The sequence below is a fragment of the Physeter macrocephalus genome, chromosome 12 (assembly GCF_002837175.3).
Source record: "Physeter macrocephalus isolate SW-GA chromosome 12, ASM283717v5, whole genome shotgun sequence".
NCBI classification, from domain to species: Eukaryota; Metazoa; Chordata; class Mammalia; order Artiodactyla; family Physeteridae; genus Physeter; species Physeter macrocephalus.
In genome coordinates, this window is record NC_041225.1 from 78340313 (window position 1) to 78363337 (window position 23025).

At 34.5% G+C, this 23025-nt stretch overlaps 1 protein-coding gene across 1 annotated transcript in view; it reads right to left on the minus strand.

The window, feature by feature from the left end:
• WDPCP (WD repeat containing planar cell polarity effector) overlaps positions 1-23025 on the minus strand; it is a 460096-nt gene that overhangs the window by 171371 nt on the left and 265700 nt on the right. The window contains exon 15 of the mRNA XM_055088850.1: positions 3260-3362. Coding sequence (XP_054944825.1) covers positions 3260-3362 — 103 coding nt within the window. The remainder of the gene's footprint in view (positions 1-3259; positions 3363-23025) is intronic.

Sequence of the window (23025 nt, forward strand, 5' to 3'; positions counted from 1 at the left end):
TATTCCTGTCCTTTGGTACTAGCATATATCCCATGATCCCAATGACATTCCTATTTTTACTTTAGCTCTTTTGAGATGGGTGTCTTTCACTTATCCTCACCCACAGAAACTCACCGGTCAAGTCCTATCTACAACCTCTTTGCTCTGTGCAGACTTGACTGGAGAGTTTATTCCATTATATTTTAAATAACTACTGATAGGGAAGGACTTTTCCCATTTTGTTATTTAATTTCTGTATGTCTTAAAGCCTTTTTCCCCCTTATAGCCTTTTTCCTCCTAATTTCCTCCATTACAGCCTTCTTTTGTGTTTAGTTGATATTTTGTAGTGAAAGGTCTGAATTTCCACTGTGTATATTCTATAGTTATTTTCTTTGTAGTTACTATGGGGATTACATATAACATCCTAAATTATAATAATCTAATTTGAATGGGTACCAAGTTAACTTAAATTGCATACAAAACTCTACTCCTATAAGTTGTGTTTCTGTGCTCCAACTTTATGTTATTGAGGTCACAAATTACATCTTTATATACTGTGTACCTACTAACAGATTTATAATTATTTTCTATGCATTTGTCTTTTAATTCCTGTTGAAAATAAAAAGTGTAGTAAAATATTATAATAATTGTTTTTATATTTGTCCATGTATTAATCTTTATTGGAGATCTTTACATTCTTCATCATATGGGTTCAAGTTGCTATCTAGGATCCTTTCATTTCAACCTGTAGGACTCCTTTTAGCATTACTTTTAGGGAAGGTAATGAACTCCTAGCTAGGAATGTCTAAATTTCTGCCTCATTTTTGAGGGAAAGTTTTGCTGGATATAGAATTCTCCATTGACATTCTTTTTTGTTTCAGCACTTTAAATATGTCATTTTATTGCCTCAGGCCTCCAAGGTTTCTACTAGAAACTTGCTGATAATGTTATTGAGGATACCTTGTATATGATAAGGTGCTTTTCTCTTGCTGCTTTCAAGATGCTTTTTTCAAGCTGAAAAGCTTTTGATAGTTTGATTATAATTTGTCCTAGCATGGGTCTCTCTCCTGGTTGATTGTATTTGGAGTTCACTGAGGTTGGATTTGTAGATCCATCTCTTTCCTCAAATTTGGGAAGTTTCTGGTCATTATTTCTTCAAATAGTCTCTCTGTCTCTTTCTCACTTATCCTTCTGAGACTCCCATAGTTGTTGGTATGCTTGATAGTGTCCCACAAGTCCTTTAGGCCCATTTCACTTAATCTTTTTTCCTTTTGCTCCTCAGACTCAATGATTCTAAATGTTGTATCCTAAAGTTCGCTGATTCTTGTTTTCTGTCTGCTAAATATAAGTGGGAGCCACCCCAGTTTTCTGGAACAAAAGTGGAGTAGAACATTTATCTAAGGTGTTCACCTCTTGATAGTTACTGTTGTTATTAAATGGATCTTTGACAAGAGATAGTAATCAAAGCCAAAGGATAAGGCCTGAAAAAAAGCTGAGCAATGGGGAGTAACAAGGTTTCAGTGAAAAAAAGGTATTTATGAGAAATGAGGCAGGGCTCAAAGGGGGAACACCAAACTCTTTGGCTAGGAATTATCAGCTGGCCTAGGTAACCTGATCAAAATATACACAGGGCACAGGATGCATTTTGGTGAATAGTGGAATTTCTTCATTTTTCTGAAATTTCGTGGTAATCTCTTCTTATTCCTTTTCACTCTTAGTAAATTTAAATAGCTTTAAAATGCAAAAATTGCCTCCATTATATCTGAAACCCTGGTGGAAAAGGCAGGGTACATAACAACTAAGGAAAATTCTGATAAAATTTGCTATGAATTAACCTCCTACTGTGTTTTCTAAATGGCAAGAGGGATGGGGATGGAGGATGTTTTTATCCCCATGATGTAACACAGCAATTCCTATTAATATGGTATGGTTTCATTATTTAGTTATAAGTGACTTATCAAAAATATAAGTTGTACCTACCTCAAAGAATTATGGTGAGGCTTAAATTAGTAAATGTAGGTTAACTTAGAATAGTGCATGGCCCACGGTAAGCATTCGGTAAATATTAGCTATTATTGTTTTTATTGGGATGCACATCACTATCCTTAGCAAGTAACAATATACATTGACAGGTCAACTGAAGTTACTCTTATCTAATATTATATTAATATTGAATATCCTTTATCCATTAGGAATGAAGATTTGAAAGTGGTCTATGCATCTTTTGGGTTTGATCAATTTGGAACTTTTTCAGGGTGGGGGAGGGAGAACAAAATCATCTTTCTGATAAACAACTGTCAGCTTTGGTATTCAGCTTTAGAGCTACCCTGGTAGTATGGCTTTGAGTACTTTAGTACCAAATGGAAGACTGGGATCTCTGGTGGTGATGTTAGAGAGAAGCCGACAATTGCTCCTTTTGGCTGCCAACATTACAAAAACAAAGCACAAGATGATCCATCAATGGATAATCAATGTTATAATATTTTCAAGCAACTTACCAAGTGGATACCTTACTGAAACTTCTTTGTTTTATAGGAGTTCCATGAAGAAATAAATTCTATTACAATTTCTGAGGGTCTTCTGCCTTATTTAGGAATAGGAAATACCAGGAACAATAGACATTGGGATGTCCAGAGATCAGTACTTTCAGAGTTGGTCACATTAGGATAAACTGAGTTTAGAAAAAGGAAACTCATGCTGATATTATTATAGTTTTTAAAGACATCATTTTTCTATATTATAAAGTTTTGAATGGACTTTTAGATTCAATTTAGGCTTTTGATTTATCTTCTTTGGAAGACTCACAGTAAAATGAATCGAGTGGCTTCTAAATTAAAAAAAAAAAATCACCCATCAAACCTAAATTTCACGTGAAGTACTTTGTCTGATATAGGAGGGAATTCTTCTGAGATGTGACATGTCTATGTATAAAAATAAAGGATTATGTAAGTTCCTGTGTTGGTTAATTTTAATAATAGCACTAATAATAATAAACTGTTTTCCTTAAAATCTCATGAAAAGAACAATGACTTTTTAATTTTGCTAAGTAGTTATTAATTACTGATTATTAATTTGCATATTAACACAATTCCAAGTTAAATATCCATATTGTACTATTTGCCCAGGCTTAATTCTTGTTTTTTCTAAAAAAAGACACTGTCTTCACAAAGAAAGTAATTCAGATTAACCAGCCATGCCCTACAAATGTAAATAGAAGTGATACTGAATAAGTATTGATTAAAATAAAAAGCACTTTAAAAAAAACAGCATTAAATCTTACCAACTCCAGAGGTTATTGATTCTGCATCAATGTCACTAGCTCTCTTTCTTGCCACTTCAGCTAGTGCCAATTCGCCCTTATCTAGTGCAAGGTAATGGATGTCCTTTGGAAATAAAGTAAAATAAAAGATTAATCCAAAATATATCTTAGTCAAGTTACAAAGGAGATTTTGAACGAAAGAACTTACTGTTCTTTCAAAAGTGACAAAAATAGATTACAAAACAGACATGGCTGATGATAAAATACAAAAATTTTGTATTTTAATTTTCTCAGTTTTCTAATACAAGCAAATTTTCTTGAATTGGAAATCATAGCTATAACTAGTAGCAATTATTTAAATAAATTATTTTAAATCTTTAGGGAAAAAGACAAGCTTTTAAATCCAATGTTTGATGTACTTAGTTTTGTCAGCGAATAAAAATCTTAGTGGCTATTTTCTTTAATGAAATTTTACTATCTGAGATAGCTTCTTCAAAATTCAATTGTTCATTATGATAAGCGTTTTATAAGGAATATTATTACACAAATTTGTCTCTGATATTTATGTGTCTGGCACATATTACTTTGTTAATATTATTAACACTACTATTATCTTGAACTCATTCAGTCAACAAATAATCAGTGCCTATTAAGTTGTGAAAAGAGAGATCAATTACAATACCATTTCTCAACAAGCTTTCAGCCCAGTAGGGAGAAAGACAACTGTAAACAACAGTTAGTAACATAGTGTAATAGGTTTTATGGCAGAGTTAAGAATGGTGTGGAACCAAAGAGGAGGAACTGATCCTTGATCTGCGTCTTGAAGGATAAATAAGAGTTATAGTAGAAGGGAAAATGGAGAAAAGGCAACAGAAAATGAATGATATCTGGTGCACATATGTAGAGAAGCTTGAGAAAACACAGTTCTATCAGGCAATGGCAGGTCTTTCAATATGGAAGGAATGCTGGATGTGTGGGAGAATGCAGTGGAAAATAATTCTAAAGAAGTAGACAGAGCCACTAAAAAGGACTTTGAACTCTTTTTGGTGCACAGGGTGACTGTCGGAATGAGAATTTTATTGCAATAAAAATGGAAACAGAACATGAACAAGTTTTCAATGATGAAATATAAATGGCCTATAATCATGAAAAGGTATTACACGGTCCTAATGTTCAAAGTTGAAAAAATGTAATTTCAAACTGGACAAATTTTTTAAAGTTATTACTTACTGGTTGCAAAGTTTGGGGGGAAACAGGCACTTATTACATTTACTGGGAATATAAACTTTACAGAGCAGGGGTCAGTAAACTATGGCCTATAGGCCAAATATAGCCTGCCTTTTGTACAGCCCTTGAGTAAAGAATGGTGTTTACCTAGCATGATACCCTCCTGGTCCATTCATGTTGCTGCAAATGGCAAAATTTCACTCTTACTTATGGCTGAGTAGTATTCCAGTGTGTGTGTGTGTGTGTGTGTATACCACAATCTTTTTTTATGACTTTTTTTTTTTTTTTTTTGCTGCATTGGGTCTTCGCTGCTGCGCATGGGCTTTTTCTAGTTGCAGCGAGTGGGGGCTACTCTGCATTGCAGTGCACGGGCTTCTTATTGTGGTGGCTTCTCTTATTGTGGAGCATGGGCTCTAGGTGCATGGGCTTCAGTAGTTGTGGCTCAAGGGCTCTAGAGTGCAGTCTCAGTAGTTGTGGCACACAGGCTTAGCTGCTCTGCTGCATGTGGGATCTCCCTGGACCAGGGCTGGAACCCATGTCCCCTGCATTGGCAGGCAGATTCTTAACCACTGGACCACCAGGGAAGCCCAATCTGTACCACAATCTTCTTCATCCAGTCATCTGTTGATGGACACTTAGGTTGCTTCCATATCTTGGCAAATGTAAATAATGTTGCTATAAACACTGGAGTGCATGTATCTCTTCGAATTAATGCTTTTGTTTTTTTCACATATACACTCATGCGTGGAATTGCTGGGTCATATGGTAGTTCTACTACTAGTTTTCTGAGAAACCTCCATATTGTTTTCCACAGTGGCTGCACCAGTCTACATTCTCACCAACAGTGTATGAAGGTTCCCTTTTTTCTACATCCTTGCCAACATTTGTCATTTGTGTTCTCTTTGATGACAGCCATTCTGACAGGTGTGAGGTGATATCTCATTGTGGCTTTGAATTGCATTTCCCTGATTAGTGATGATGAGCATCTTTTCATGTGCCTGTTAGCCATCTGCATTTCCTCTTTGGAAAAATGTCTATTCAGTTCTTCTGCTCATTTTGTTAATCAGGTTGTTGTTTGATGTTTAGTTGTATGAACTATTTATATATTTTGGATATTGACCCCTTATCAGTCATATCCTTTGCAAGTATTTTCTCCCATTCAGTAGGTTTTTTTGTTTTGTCATTATGCTAAGTGAAATAAGTCAGACAGAGAAAGACACGTACTGTATGATATCACTTACATGTGGAATCTAAAAAATACAACAAACTAGTGAATATAACAAAAGAAGCAGACTCACAGATATAAAGAGCAAACCAGTGGAGAAGGAAGAAAGAGCATTATAGGCATAGGGAATTAAGAGGTACAAACTATTAGGTATAAATTAAGCTACAAGGATATATTGTATAACACAGGGAATATAGCAAATATTTTATAACTATAAATGGAGTTAACCTTTAAAAATTGTGAATTGCTATACTGTACACCTGTATATATAATACTGTACATCAACTATACTTCAATTTTAAAAGAAAATGGTGTTTACATTTTTAAATGGTTGGAAGAACTGTGCTCAACCACTCAACTCTGAATGGCTTTGGAATTACCTTATGCTGAAGACTTGAAAGTGTTTCAATCTGAAACTATTACAAGCAAAACAGTACTTATATGTGAAACTTATATTGTGATAAAGTCATTTCAGTGAGAACTAACATTGTTTGACTTGCAAGTAATAGGCTGTGTTATAGGCTGTGTTATACACTTCCTGCACTGTCAAAAGTTTAAAAAGTGAGATCTCCATTCCTATACAAATTCCCAGCAATATATTTCATTCCACAGCAGCATTTTTCAACCTTGATACCAGTGCAAAGGTAATGTCCATATTCCAAAGTCTATTTAATGTTGCAATTAAGGAACTTTAATAGGAAGTAATTAATTTGCAAGGTAGTAACATGTTAAAAGGCAGTCTAGCCTTTAGCTAACAGAATTGTAAAAATGCCTTCTGATCAGGGAATATGTGCAATTAAACCATACGCTCACAGATTGATACCAATATTTGGTAGTACTTATCTATGAGGAAAGAAATTTGCAAAGTGGAAATGCACAAAATCTCATCATAGATCAGTATTCACAGATGAACATTTGCAACAGATTTTGTTGTTAAGGAAAACCACCTTTCAAGCCTTATTAAGAGAAATGTTATCCCCCCACAAAAGAATTCCATTATTCACATCTGTAGAACTTTATTATGAAAACTGTACTCAATTAATAGATTTTTAATTTTATCAAAAAAATTTGTGGAAATTTGTTTTCTATCATACTATGGAAATTTGTTTTCTCAAGTACCTAAATAATAACCTCAATTTTTCCTTTTGGCCCACAAGCCTATAATATTTGCTGTTTGGTCCTTTATGGAAAAAGTTTGATGATTCCATATTTTAATAATACATCAGAATTTAATTTTGCATATATATACTTTTGGAAAATCTTCTTAAGGAAATGATGTGACCAATCTTATGTCCAAGATTGGTGATGACAGCAATACTTATTTTTTTTTTAAGACTATCTTTTTTTTTTTTTGGCTGCACCATGCAGCATGTGGAATCCTAGTTCCCCAACCAGGGATTGAACCCAGGCCCTCGGCAGTGAAGGCATGCAGTCCTAACCACTGGAACACCAGGGAATTCCTGACAGCAGTACTTACAACGATAAATCAGAAGCAACTTAAATGTATATCAATTGAAAAAATCATGTTGTTTTTCTTTTTTAACAAGAGTGGCATGATACTTTCATAATAGATCCTTATATTCAATGAAGAAATTAGCAGTAATTAAAAAAAATATATACTCCCGTATTCAATTTGCTAGTGTTTTAGTTAATACTTTTGCATTTGTTTTTTTTCATTGAGGTATAGTTGCTGTACAGTATTATATAAGTGCATCTGTGTTCTTAAGAAATTCTATCACTTTACTTGCACTTGACTGCTAACAACCCCTCAACTGGTATCAAGGTTATACTAGCCTTATAAATAAGCTAAGGCAGCTTTTTTTCCTATCTTCTTGTCTCTGGCAAAATTTGTATGTGATTCTTCACTGAAAATAAGCAAAAGATATACAATGCATTTAAGAAGAAATTACCACCCATTACTGAGTGACATAAATGAACACCTGATTAAAATACAGATATACACCTGCTTATGGCTGAAAAGACTATACATCATAAAGATATAAATTCTGACCCCAAATAATCTGTAAAATTCAGTGGAATTCCAATCAAAATCCCTTCAAGATTTTTCACGGAACTTGACAAGTTGATCTTAAAATTCATATGTGAAAGTAAATGGTCAAGAATATCTAAGACTTAGTCTAGTTAACATTAAGACTATATAATAGCACTAGAATATAGGCATATAAATCAGTGAAAAAGAAAGTTACCCATAAAAAATATCAATTTTTTGTGAGTTACTGATGTTAGTACTTTATGTTTAACAGTGATGTAAGTGTTGGCTATAAGATCTGTGGTCCACAAATTATTTCTGGAACATATTCTCTCTCTCTCATTCTTAATTCTGTGATTTCTACTCTTAAGTTTTTAACTGTTAAAGGGAATTTGGGGTCATTAATTTCAAGAAGGTAATAAGGCTTAACAGTTCTTGAGTTGATATTATATCTGTACCATGAAGGTTTTCATTTCTTAATCTTTCTGTGGACCTTCTCACTATTCATATATATGAATGTAGTTTTTAGTAAAATGCAGTAGAGAGTATATTTCTGTAACTCCATACCTCTCAGTTTGAGACAGTTCATGCATGAATCTTTACAGTGTGATAAAAGACATCTAGTATCTAGTATCTATATCACCCCCCCAATTGGCTATCCTCTGGATACATTTATTTTTTAACTTTTAGATAGTTTTAGTGTTGCAATTTATTTTAAATATTGGATATATACAGTTAAATGTGTTAATATACCCCTGGGAAATGGTCATATTCTAAATAAGTCAAGAAAGTAAAAGCCACTTAGCTTTGTATTTCATTTTCATGTCTTTTACTTGATTAGGACAGCACATACAAGAATAGAGGACATGCAGTAAAGCTGGTTGAGACTAAGGCTAAGGTACTGTTAAATGATATTATATTAAATACACTGCAAGAGACCACTACTGGGAAAGTCATGCCCTTCTCATCTTGACTTTAAAATACTTATTAATCAAAAATTATTCCACAAATAATTATGGAGTGTTTACTACGTGCCAGATGCAGAGGTAAATTTACTACAAAGTTTATAAAGCTTAAGCTTCTCTGCCTCTTATTTGTACATATCCTTCCCAGTACCTAATTTTGTACTTGAAATGTTAAATTATTTTTTTAACTTTCTTTTTTAAATTGAAGTATAGTGGATTTACAATATTATAATATTTTCAGGTGTACAGCATAGTGATTCAGTATTTTTATAGATTATACTCCATTTCAAGTTATTATAAAATAATGGCTATATTTCCCTGTGCTGTACAATATATCCTTGTTGCTTATCTTTTTTATACATAGAGGTTTGTATCTCTTAATCCTATACTCCTATCTTGACCCTCCCACCCTTCTGTCTCCCCACTGGTAACCATCAGTTTGTTTTCTATATCTGTGAGTCTTATCCTGTTTTGTTATATATATTTGTTTTATTTTTTAGATTCCATATCTAAGTGACAATATACAGTATTTGTCTTTCTATGACTTATTTCACTAAGCATAATATTCTCTAGGTCAGTTAAATTATTTTTCTTCAGAAGTATAAGTTTCAAGCCCCATAAAACATGTATCTACCTCCGATGCCCATCCATCAAGGTTTTCACATACTAGTGAACTGTGTTACCGTACCATACTTAGATGTTTAGAATCATGTGTCTCGGAGGCACATGGCACAAGGAGACATTGTAAGTTGTACAGTCCTTTTTTGTTTCCTTGGTCTCTTGTTGGAGACTTATTGTATAAGATTAAAATGGCATATAATGGGTCTAAAGGGATAACATAGATGACAATAGATTTGAAAAGTGTCATATTGATAAATCCCAACCTTTACTGCCACTCCATCAGGATTACCTAGTGAATGGTTTTATTATAAAAGTGTTACTAATGTGGAAGCAAGTTTTCAGAAAAATATTCAGAAGACTGAACTATTTAGTTTCTGTCATTCTCAGGGACAATTTTTAATTTACCGTTTGCCAAACTGACATATTAGTAACATCTTTTAGCACTATTAAGTGAAATTGGCTTCCACTGAACAAAAGATGACAAACACTGATAGTCTTTGGCTATGATCCACGTTTAAAAATTTACACATATCCTCTCTGTATCATCTAAGATCTGGAATAAAAGACTTGTTATTCCTGGGAGCTCATTACCTTTCACAGGTGATATTTAATGTACTACTATAATGAATATGCAGATTTACAACAAAAAGCATTTAAAGCTAAGGAGTTCCCTGGTGGTCCAGTGGTTAGGACTCGATGCTTTCACTGCTGAGGGCCCGGAATCAGTCCCTGGTCGGGGAGCTAAGATCCTGCAAGCCGTGCAGCACAACCAAAAAAACAAAACTATTCAAAGCTAAAAAAAAATCCTGAGTAGATTTTCATCTTTAAATCATACTTTGGACTAGTCACTGACATATAAGTTTAACTATTATAACGTATTGATGTTGTTATAACCTTTTCTAATTTTTGTTATGCTTCTGGGGATTGATAGGTTTGTATGAGATAACAGAAGCACTACAAAGACATGCAACAGCTTCTACACATTTTAGACTATGATGTTCTGACCCTCCCTGCTATAATATTTTACTTAGTTCAAATCAGTTGATAATATAAAATTTAAATTCATTAACTACAAGCTTTGCGGCTTTAAGCCTTGTCCAAAACTGCTTTCAGAACATTTAATTTCATGCTGCTTTATTTCAAGTAAAGATAAAGTAAAATGTTGATACACTTCTTTTTGTACTTATTTAAAATAACATTTCTTTTCATAGGACAAATCTGGTTAATAAGAAATTTTAAGAATTAGGAATAAAATATTTCTGATAATGTGTTAATATTTTAGAAATGTCATATTTGTAGATTTGAGGGAAAAGTAACTTTCAAGATAAGGAAGTCTATAAAATAATTTATCTCATAGTTACATTTACATTAATAAAAATTTTAGTAATCAGTTCTTAATGTCTACATAAATATCTACATAAATAATCTTTCTTATATAAGAACAATGAATAATTACTTTAAATGTGAAAATATATGCAAAGAATTTAGATTTTGTTACCAAATGGAGAATTTACTTGGAATGACACTTATTTTCATGTTAGAATAAGTTTTTAAGTTTTTAATTCATAAATAAAACCTACTGCTTCTTTTTAGGAGTTATATTTTTGGCTTGTGTGAATTTTGTCCTTGGAGCTACTGGTTTATTTAAATTCATCTATTTTAGTCAATTCAATTTTTTCAGTTTATTCACGTTCACCAAGTTTTCATGTTTATTGCACTGTTGTATATATTATCATACTTTTTAAATGTCTTCTGATCATTTTATATACTGCTATATAGAATGATCAGAGTTATTCCCAGGATATTATAACAAAATTAAGTTACTATACATAGAAAACCCTAAAGACTCACAAAACTACTGGTAAATGAATTCAGCAAGGTAGCAGGATACAAGATTAACATACAGAAATCAGTAGAGTTTCTTTACACTAACAATGAAATATCAGAACAGAATGTAAATACACAATCCCTTTTAAAATCGCATCCAAAAAAAAAACAACTTAGGAATAAACCTCACAAAGGAGGTGGAAGACTTACTTATATGCTGAAAACTACAAAACATTAGTAAAGGAAACTGAAGATGATTTAAAGAAATGGAAAGATATGCCATGCTCTAAGCCTGGAAGAATTAAAATTGTTAAAATGACTATTCTACCCAAAGCAATCTACAGATTTAATGCGATCCCTATCAAATTACCCATGACATTTATCATAGAACTAGAACAAATAATCCTAAAATTTATATGGAAACATAAAAGACCCAGAATTGCCAAAGCAATCCTGAGGAAAAATAACCCTCCCAGACTTCAGACAATACTACAAAGCTACAGTAATCAAAACAGTGTGATACTGGCACAAAAACAGACATATGGATCAATGGAACAGAATAGTCCCACACACCTATATTCAATTAATCTTCAAGAAAGGAGGCAAGAATATACAAATGGGAAGACACAGTCTCTTCAGCAAGTGGTTCTGGGAAAGTTGGACAGCTGCATGTAAATCAATGAAGTTAGAACACACCCTCACACTATACACAAAAATAAGTTCAAAGTGGCTTAAAGACTTAAATATAAGACATGACACCATAAAACTCCTAGACGAGAACATAGGCACAACATTCTCTTACATAAATCACACCAATGTTTTCTTAGGTCAGTCTCCCAAGGCAATAGAAATAAAAGCAAAAATAAACAAATGGGACCTAATCAAACTTACAAGCTTTTGCACAGCAAAGGAAACCATAAACAAAACAAAAAGACAACCTACAGACTGGGAGAAAATATTTGCAAATGATGCAACCGACAAGGGCTTAATTTCCAAAATATATAAACAGCTCATATAATGCAATAACAAAAAAGCAAATAACCCAATCAAAAAATGGGCAGAAGACATAAACAGACATTTCTCTAAGGAAGACATACAGATGGCCAACAGGCACATGAAAAGATGCTCATCATCGCTGATTATCAGAGAAATGCAAATCAAAACTGCAATGAGGTACCACCTCACACCAGTCAGAATGGCCATCATTAAAAAGTCTACAAGTCATAAATGATGGAGAGGATATGGAGAAAAGGGAGCCCTCTTACACTGTTGGTAGGAATGTAAATTGGTACAGCCACTATGGACAACAGTATGGAGGTTCCTTAAAAAACTAAAAATTGAGCTACCATATGATCCAGCAATCCCACTCCTGGGCATATACCCAGACAAAACTATAATTAGGAAATATACATGCACCCCCTATGTTCATAGCAATACTATTTGCAATAGTTAAGATATGGACATAATCTAAATGTCCATCAATAGATGAACGGATAAAGAAGATGTGGTATGTGTATACGTACGTGTACGTGTATATATATACACACACACACAATGGAATATTACTCAGCCATGAAAAACAATGAAATAATGCCATTTGCAGCGACATGGATGGATCTGGAGATTATCAAACTAAGTGAAGTAAGTCAGAAAGAGAAAGACAAATACCATATGATACCACTTTATGTGAAATCTAAAATATGACACAAATGAACAAATCTATGAAACAGAAACAGACTTACAGACATAGAGAACAGAATTGTGGTTGCTAAGGGGTGGGGGGGAGGAAAGGACTGAGAGTGTGAGATTAGCAGATTCAAACTATTATATATAGGATGGATAAAGAACAAGGTCCTATTGTATAGCACAGGGAACTATATTCAATATCTTATGATAAACCATAATGGAAAAGAATATGAATAAGAATATATATATGTATAACTGAATCACTTTGCTGTACAGCAGAAATTAACACAACATTGTAAATCAACTATGCTTCAATAAAGTTAAAAAAAACAAAAAACCATCAAGTTGCCAACGTTTTAATATGCTACTAAAACAAAAGTTTTATTTAAAAACAGGGGTATAGATGAGTATATATGCATCTTTAGTTTTATATACATATATATACTATATATAATATATATATATAGTAAATATATATACTATAAATGAAGGATAAAACCAAAAGTGATGACCTCACTTTTGGTGAGAAGGACTAAGAAAATGTGACCCTAACCAGGAGAAAGAATGGTCACTTGAAACAGACCCAAATGAACTAATGGTTTACAGGAAACACAGGAGACAGAGGAACATATTAATAAGCACTCTAAAGATATGAGGTTGGCACATGTCAAAATATGAGAAACTCTATAGGGCAAATGGTTCCGTTTATTCAACAGCAAAACTGCAAAACAAGTGGGGAAAAGAGAGGAAGCCGGAACTCAGATTAAAATAAACCACTGAGGGACTTCACTGGTGGGGCAGTGGTTAAGAATCCACCTGCTAGTGCAGGGTACATGGGTTCAATCCCTGGTCCGGGAAGATCCCACATGCCGTGGAGCAACTAAGCCCATGTGCCACAACTACCGACACCTGCAGGCCTAGAGCCCGTGCTCCGCAACAAGAGAAGCCACCGCAACAAGAAACCCGCGCACCACAATGAAGAGTAGCCCCAGCTCACTGCAACTGGAGAAAGCCCACGCGCAGCAACAAAGACCCAATGCAGCCAAAAGATATAAATAAATAAATAAATAAAATTTTAAATAAATACAAAAAAGAAAAAAAAATAGACTTTAAACCACTGAGACACATCAACCAAATGTAATGTTGGACCTGGTTGATCCTGAGATACAACTACCTTTTAGATTTTTTAAAATAAATATTTCTGGAGATAACAGAGAAGTCTGAACATCAATTGGATTATTTGATGATAATAAGAAACTAAGGGGAGGGACTTCCTTGGTGGTCCAGTGGTTAAGAATCCGCCCTGCAATGCAGTGGATGCCGGTTCCATCCCTGGTTGGGGAACTAGGATCCCACATGCCCCGGGGCAACTAAGCCTGCGCGCCACAACTAGAGGGCCTGCGTGCTGCAACGAGAGAGCCGACGCACTCTGGAGCTCACACACCACAACTACAGAGCCCACTCGCTCTGGAGCTCGTGAGCCACAACTACTGAGCCCGCGCACCACAACTAGAGAGAAGCCTGTGTACCGCAACAAAAGATCCCGCGTGTTGCACCACAGCCAATAAATAAATAAGTAAGTAAGAAACTAAGAGGAATTTCTTTAGATTTGATAATAGTATTGTGATGTTTCTTTAAAAAAAAAAAAACTCCTCTTTCAGAGATACATAATGAAGCATTTAAAGTAAAATAATATGTTGCTTCAAAATAATCCAAAATGGGATGTAGGGTGGTTGGAAATATAAATGAAAACTGTTTGGTCATGTATAGGTACTTGTTGAAGTTAGGTGATTGGTATATGGCAATTCATTATTTTATTCCCTGTTTTTTATCCATGATAAAAATAAATTCAAAACAAAATTAATAGTATCTTCCTCTTTAAAAACAAATTTCCTTGCCATACTTATGTGCTTTTCAATCCTTTTTTTAGGATTTTTTTCTAAATTATTTTTTTCTAAACTATTATCTTACAGGTCTTTTCTAGAAAATGGCTTTGATTTTATTGAGAAATTCTACTTCAAAAAATTTAATTTCTTATTTTATCTTCATTAATTTCATTTCTCTACATTCTTTGGATTTGTCTTTGTCCTCTTGAGATGAAAACACAGGTCATTTATTTTCAATCTTTAAAAAAAAATAATGAATTTAAGGCTATGAAATTTCTTCTGAGTATTACTGCTTTGGCTGCAAGCCACAGACCTTGATATGTAATATTTTCATTGTCATTAAGTTATAAGTTTATAATTTCCACTTTGAGATCACCTTTAGCCAAAGAGTTATTAATAAGTATGTTGTTAAATTGGGGGGCACATAATGTTATTTTTTATCAGGGTGATCTTTTTTAAAAAAATTTATTTTTGGCTGCGTTGGGTCTTCGCTGCTGTGCACGGGCCTTCTCTAGTTGTGGTGAACAGAGGCTACTCTTTGTTGCGGTGCACAGGCTTCTCATTGCAGTGGCTTCTCTTGTTGTGGAGCATGGGCTCTAGGCGCGTGGGCTCAGTAGTTGTGACTTGTGGGCTCTAGAGTGCAGGCCCAGTAGTTGTGGCACACGGGCTTAGTTGCTCTGTGGCATGTGGGATCTTCCCGGACCAGGCCTCCAACCTGTGTCCCCTGCACTGGCAGGTGGATTCTTAACCACTGTGCCACAGGGAAGTCCTGGGGTGATCTTTATGCAGTTAATTTTTACTTTTACTACACAGCAGTCACTGAATATGATTTCTGTGGTAGAAATATTTGGAATATGTTGATATTTCCTTGGTGGCTTAGATATGATCATTATTTAAAATGACTTTATTTTATTAATAATATGCATTCTGTTTATTAAACATATCTTCATTAGGTCAAGTTTTCTAATTATGTTATTAAAATCCTTAATATCCTTACTGTTTTTTTCCTTCTCAGTGTATGGTTTTCAGAGAAGGGTGTGCTAACATCCTGCACTTTGTGGATTTTTCAACTTTTCCTTGAAGGTTTTTTTTAAAGAATATATTTTGGAGCTCTGTAGTTAAATGAATAGTGCTATCTCTACTTGATGGATTACCTCTATAATTATCAACTACATTATTATTAAGGAGCTCTCTGTATTAGTTATCAATTGCTGCACAACAAATTACCCCCAAAGTTAGTAGCTTAAAACAATAAACATCAATTATACCATAATTTCTGAGGGTCAGGAATCCAAGAAGACTTAACTGGGCGATTCGGACTCAGGGTCTCTCATGAGGTTGCAGTCAAGATGTTGGCCAGAGGGGCAGTCATCTGAAAGATTGTGTATGTAGGCCCTGCTTCTAGTTGGCTCATTCACATGGCTGGCAAATGCAGTTCCTTACCGGCCATTCATAAGATGCATCTGTATCTCACTGCATAGGCCTCTCCATAGGGCTGCTTGAATGTCCTCATGACATGGCAGCTAGCTTCCCCCAGAGCAAGTGATCAGACAGAAAGGGGCAAAAATGAAGCCACAAAACATTTTATTACCTAGTTTCAGAAGTCATACTTCATAGCTGAAATGAGTTACTACGTCCAGATCACATTCAAGGGGATGAGAGGATAAGGCACCACCTTTCGAAAAGAGGAGTATCAAAGAATTTGAGCACATGCTTTAAAAGTACCTCACCTTCTTTTTCCCTTTTAATACTTTTGTCTTCAGGTATTTTCTTCTGACAGTTGGTTTTGGAAGCATTTATTTATATATATTTTTCCATTTGAACCATATTATTTTGGGTTTGGGGTGTTTTATATATGCAACACATACCTGGATATTTAAAAATCCAATTTTGTGGTCTCTGATTTTCAGTAGGTGAATTTAATTCATTGACATTATAATTACTGACGCTTAGACATTCTTGCCAGCTTATTTTTTACTTTCTATTTGCCATACCCTTATTTATTTCCTTTTGATTATTTCCTATTCTGTAATAATTTATCAAGTCTTCTTTTTTGTGTTTCTATTTTCTGATTCTAAAGTTATGCCATTTGTATTGGTCTGTTAGGGCTGCCATAAGAAAATACCAAAGGCTGGGCACATTAAACAAGAGAAATACTATTTTCTCACAGTTCAGGAAGCTGGAAGTTCAAGACGAAGCTGCTGACAGGTTTGGTTTCTCCTGAGGCCTCTCTCATTGGCTTGCAGATGACCACCTTCTTGTTGGATTTGCCTCTGTGCACATGCATCCCTGTTGTCTCTTCCTCTTCTTATAAATACACCAGTCATATTGGATTAGGGCTCCACCTCCACGACCTCACTTAACCTTAACTGTATCTTTAAAGGCCTCACTTCCAAATACGGTCACATTAGGGGTCACAGCTTCAACATATCAATTTGGAAAGAGAGGGGGACACAATTCAGTTCATAAAATCACCCTTCCTATTTTTTATGGTGAATATTTTAAAATTCTTAACATACATCAGCTTATTTTTCTAACAATACCTGAGGTTTATCAGTATTTACTTACTTTGACTTCTCCACTCACCCACCTTGCTACAACCTGATTATTCACCCTTGCTTTCCCAGGAACATTTTTCTGATTCCTAGTATCCCCTTTCCCAGGGCATGGAGAACTTTTGGTGCTTCTTTCAACTTTGGGAGCCATCTTATCTGGACATTTAGGTTTCTGCTTTCTTTTTTCAATCTTATTTTGTGTGTTTTACAGTTTTCAGTGGATCCCTCACAGCTTCCGGTCTCTTACGTATTCTTGATTTGAATTCCAGTTATAAATTTTAAACACACACACACACACACACACATACACATACGTTCCATCATTTATAGAGATGTGGCACAGGAGGGAGAAGTTGATGTATACACTCAATCCAGTGTCTTAAAACAGAAGAGGTACATTTCATTTATAGATTAATTCTTCAGAGTAGAGACTTCTGACTGGGAAAATTTGAACTTGGAAATCCAAGATAGGTTTGAGTCAATAGAGGTCAGAAAATTCTATATTCATAATATTGTATATAATTACAATTATAATGTATATAGTAAATGTCAATTCTTGCTTCAGAAGTTTACAGGTATAAAACTCTTCTAAATAAAAACAGTGCCAAAGAAGCTATTTTATGTCAACTTGATCACCAAGTAAGTGCCTAGGAGTGGCAGATGTAAGCCACGCTATAGAAATAATGCCAACGGAAGACAAACTACCCAATAGTATCATGCCAAGGGAAGGCACAGATGGCTGGAGAGCAGCAGCTATAGGTCTTTTTATAGCATTATCAAATAGCACACACTTGACATTCCAATTGGTCCTGTGCCAGTGGCCAAGGTAATTAGGGATGTCAACATGAGAAAGTTCAGAAGGCACAGTCATCCTCATCCCATCCATATGGGGCCAGAGAAGCAATCTTGGGTAGTAAATGACTGTCTTTTATGCCACAGTAATAATTAAGTTGGAGAGGTCACTTGAATTTTGAAAAGCAGAATAAGGTCCCAAAGACACATAATTAAGAGTATTTCTGTGACCAACAGAAATAAACTTCAAAACCACACAGCTTCTACTTAGAGAAACAGTAGTCTAGAGCTGTGACAATAGTGAAAATTTAAAATATTCTCAGAGTTTAGAAAAGTTTCAAGTACAGTACAAAATCTTTTTTTTTCTGAATTATTGGAGAGTAAGTTGCCAACACACTCTTGAATACATTAGTGTTTACTTCCTATAAATTTGGATATTCTCCTACATAACCACAATCAAATCATGAAATTAACATTGATAACATTACTCCCACTTAATCACTGAAATTTCACCAATTGTTCCAGTAACAATTCAGAGCACACAGCACACAGATCTGTTTCTTGATAGATTTTGTTGGTATGTCTCTTTAGTCTCCTTATTTAGTATAAAATAGTTCTTCAGTCTTTTCACTGATGTGAACTTGGAATTTTTGAAGAGTATAGGCTAGTTATTAGAATGTCCCTTAATTTGGGTTCAATTGGTATTTCCTCATGATTAGATCCAGATTTTGCACTTTTTTTGCAGGAAAGCCACAGAAGGGCTGTTGTGTTCTTATAACAATATATAAGGTAGCACATTATTTTTATTTGCTCCATTTTGATCATTTGATTAACATGGTGTCTACCAGCCTTCTCCACTGTAAAGTAACTCTTTTTCCTTTTGGAAATAATACATATTTTGCGGGGAAATATTTTGAGACTATGTAAATAATATCCTGTATCTCATGAAACTTTCACAGTTATAGCATTCATTAATGACTGTTGCCTTATTCAATTACTATGATGTTTGCCAAATTGTGATTTTTTTCATTTTATCATTCCTTTTATATTTATTAAATGGCTTTCTTTATTTATGTACTTACTTGTATCAGTATGGACTCAGGGTGCCTCATTTTATATAATGGATTACAGGCATACTCTGGAGATATTGTGGGTTCAGTTCCAGACCACTGCAATAAAGTGAATATTACAATAAAGCAAGTCACAAGAATGTTTTGGTTTCTTACTGCATATAAAGTTTATGTTTATACCATACTGTAGTCTATTGAGTGTGCAGTAGCATTATGTCTTAAAAAACATTGTACATACCTTAATTTTAAAATGCTTTACTGCTAAAAAAACAAAAATGCTAACCATCATCTGAGTCTTCAGTGAGTTGTGGTAGTAACATCAAAGATTACTATTCACATATCACCATAACAAATATAATAATAATAAAAAAGTTTGAAACATTGCAAGAATTAACAAAATGTGACACAAAGCCATGAAATGAGCAAATGCTCTTGGAAAAGTGGTGTGTGTGATAGACTTGCCTGAGGTAGGGTTGCAACAAACTTTTTTTTTTTTTTTTTCTTGTGGTATGCGGGCCTCCCTCTGTTGTGGCCTCTCCCGTTGCAGAGCACAGGCTCCGGACGCGCAGGCTCAGCGGCCATGGCTCACGGGCCCAGCCGCTCCGCGGCATGTGGGATCCTCCCAGACCGGGTCGCGAACCCGGTTCCCCTGCATCGGCAGGCGGACGCGCAACCACTGCGCCACCAGGGAAGCCCGCAACAAACTTTTAATTTGTAAAAAAATGCAGTATCTATAAAGCACAATAAAGTGGAGGCACAATATAATGAGGTATGCCTGTATAATCATCCCATACATTTTGATATGTTCATTAAAATTCAATTAAAAATATTTCCAAGTTTCTCTTGTGATTTCTTTGATCCATAAGACTCTCAGAGAAGCACTGTTTAATATGCAAATAGTTGGGAACTGCAGATATATGAATGTTATTGACTTGTAATTTAATCCCTTTGGTGTCATATTTCAGTCTACTAAAGTGTATTGTGCTTTACTTTATGGACCAGCAGATAGTCTATGTTTAGTGAATATTCCACATACATTTGAAAAGAACGTGCATTCTAAAGTTGTTGGATGTGGATTCAAAAACTGTCAGGATTAAGTTGGTTAAAAGGTTCACTAATCTTTATGGATTTTTTTTTTTTACTACTTGTTCTGTGAATTACATTTGTCTATTTCTCTTTTTTGCTGTCAGCTTTTGCTTCACATATTTGAAACTCAGTTATTTTGTACATAAACATTTAGAATTATGTCTTTCTGCTGAACTTTCATTATCACAAGTGTCCTTCTTTGTCTCTAGTAATACTTCCTTTGTCCTGAAGTCTAATTTGTCTGATACCTTACTGTTTGCATGGTACATCTTTTTAATTTCAATTTATTGTGTCATAATAACTGAAGTGTTTCTCTTATACACAACACATAATTAGGTCTTGCTTATTATCCACCACAAGCTTGGACTAAAAAAAAAAAATTCAATCTCTGCTTTTTAATTGTAATGTGCAGTTAATTTGAATTTAATGTAATTATAAATGTTTGGGTTTAAGTATACCATCTTGTTTATTTGTTTTCTATTTGTTCTCCTGTACGGCCCTCTTTTGGGTTGAGTATTTTTTATGTATTTAAAAATTTCCTCTATTGACTTTTTAAAGTTGCATATCTATTTAAATTTTTAAGAAAATCCTCTCGGCACTACAATATGCAATCTTAATCTATCACAGTCTACAAAGAAATAATATTATACCACTTCAGGTAAAAGGTACGAATGTTACAGCAGTATAATTTCATTTACCCCAACCCCCCGTGATGTTAGTGTCATTCATTTCATATCTACATATATTATAAACACCACAATGTATTGTTGGTATTTTTCCTCTAAACAGTTATCTTTTAAAGAAATTTTGGCATGAGGAAAAAATACTTTTATTATTAATCCACGTATACCATTTCCAAAGCTCTATATTCTTTTATGTATATCCACATTTGGCATCATATTTGCTCTGCCTGAAGAATATCCTTTAATTTTTCTTATGGTGCACGTCTGTTTGTGCTGAATTGTCTCAGCTTTCATTTATTTAAACGTGTCTATTTCATTCTCATTTTATGGTAATTTTCACTAGATATAAAATTTTCTGTTGAGAGTTTTGATTTTTTCAGTACATTAAAGATGTTGTTCCATTATCTTTTGGCATCATTGCTTCTGATGAGAAGTCAGCGATAATTCCTATTAGTTGCTGATCCTTTTATGTAATATTTTTTTCTGGGTATTTTAAAGACTTTTCTCTTCATCATTGGTTTCAATAGTCTGGATATGCTGTGCCAAGATGTTGTGTGCCTGGGTAAAGCTTTCTTCTGTCTGGAGTTCACTGAGCTTCTTGGATCTGTAGACTGATGTTTTCCACAAATTACATGTATTTTAGAGCACTTGGCTTTATCTCACATGTTAGTGAGTCCTTGTTCATTTTTTGCAATTTTTTCTTTCTTTTATTCAAATTGGATAATCTCTATTAAACTATCCTCATATCCTCAAAGTCACTAATCCTTTATTATACAGTGTCTATTATTTTTCTAAGTAGAAGTTTTGATTTCAGATTTCATATTTTTCATTTCTAGAATTCTTCCCCCCATGGTTTTTAACAGTTTCTATGTCTCTGCTAAGAATCCCTATATATGCAGTCATTATGTTCTTCTTTTCTTTTAAAATCCTTGAACATATTTCTAATAGCTGCTCCAAAGTGCTTGTCTCCTCATTTCAACATCTGGGTCATCTCAGGGTCTGTTACTATTAGCTTCTTTTTCTCTTTATAATACATCACATTTCCCTGCTTCTTCACACACCTAGTAATGTGCGACATTGTTTATGCTCGACACTGTGGATGTCACATTTCAGGGAGTTTGGATTATACTGTCTTTCTTTAAAGGATACTGAGTTTTGTACTAGCCAGGCATTAAATATGTGGTAGATTCTTTTGATCCTGTCAGGTTGGTTTTATGATATTTAAAGGCAGATCTATTTCAGTTTTGTAAATAGTCTTAGTATGTGGTCCTTATTCTTATAGCATGGCATTTCTGAGGTTTCATATAAATGCTCAATGAGGTTGCTTCACTTTGGCTGAACCAGAATTAAAGCATGTATCAGCACTCTGCAGCCTCTCCATTCACTCTCATTGTCACAGCAGAGGCTCTTTGATAGGCCTTGTCTACTTGCAGCCTACTCTCTCATCAAGGACCCAAAGGGAACCACCATGAAGACTTCTGGGTCCCCACTCTTCAAACAGATTCTCCCTTTCTGGTATCTTGCCCCACAAATTCTAGACCCCTCATCATCCCTGAATTCTGAACTCTTATCTCTGGCTCTTCAGCTGAGTGACATCACTGGTCTCTGCTCTGGAAGTTGTATACAGGGCTTATCTGTGTATTCTCCATTTTTTGAGGAATCATGGTCCTGCTGTCCTTATTGTCCACCGCCTAAATACAGCTGTCTCATATATTTTGTCCAGTTTTACAGTAGGAGGGCAAGTCCGAAAACCAATGTCTCTATTGGCTGGAAGTGGAAGACTCCCCCTTCCCTTACCTCACCAGTAATATTTTAAAACAGTTGAGCCAATATTAATTATATCATTATTTCTCTTTGTTTGGGTTTTAGTAAGAAACAGCCTTGAACTATAGGGACCAATGAGAAGCTGAGGCTTTTCTAAAGGACAAGAGATTGGGGATGGACACAAAAAGTGTTACACCTGTCCACTTCACATGACACTCTAAGATACAACTCTTCTTTGTGTCTCCCAAGACGCAGATGGGTTCTCAAAGAGTAGATTCATGGTTCTGGAAGATCTATCAATATGATGACTAGCATAAACCACATCTACCTGAAAGAAAATCATGCCTAAACATGTGAAAGTATTCTTTCCTGGAGACACGAATGAGAAAATAGGGAAATAGGCAAATGAT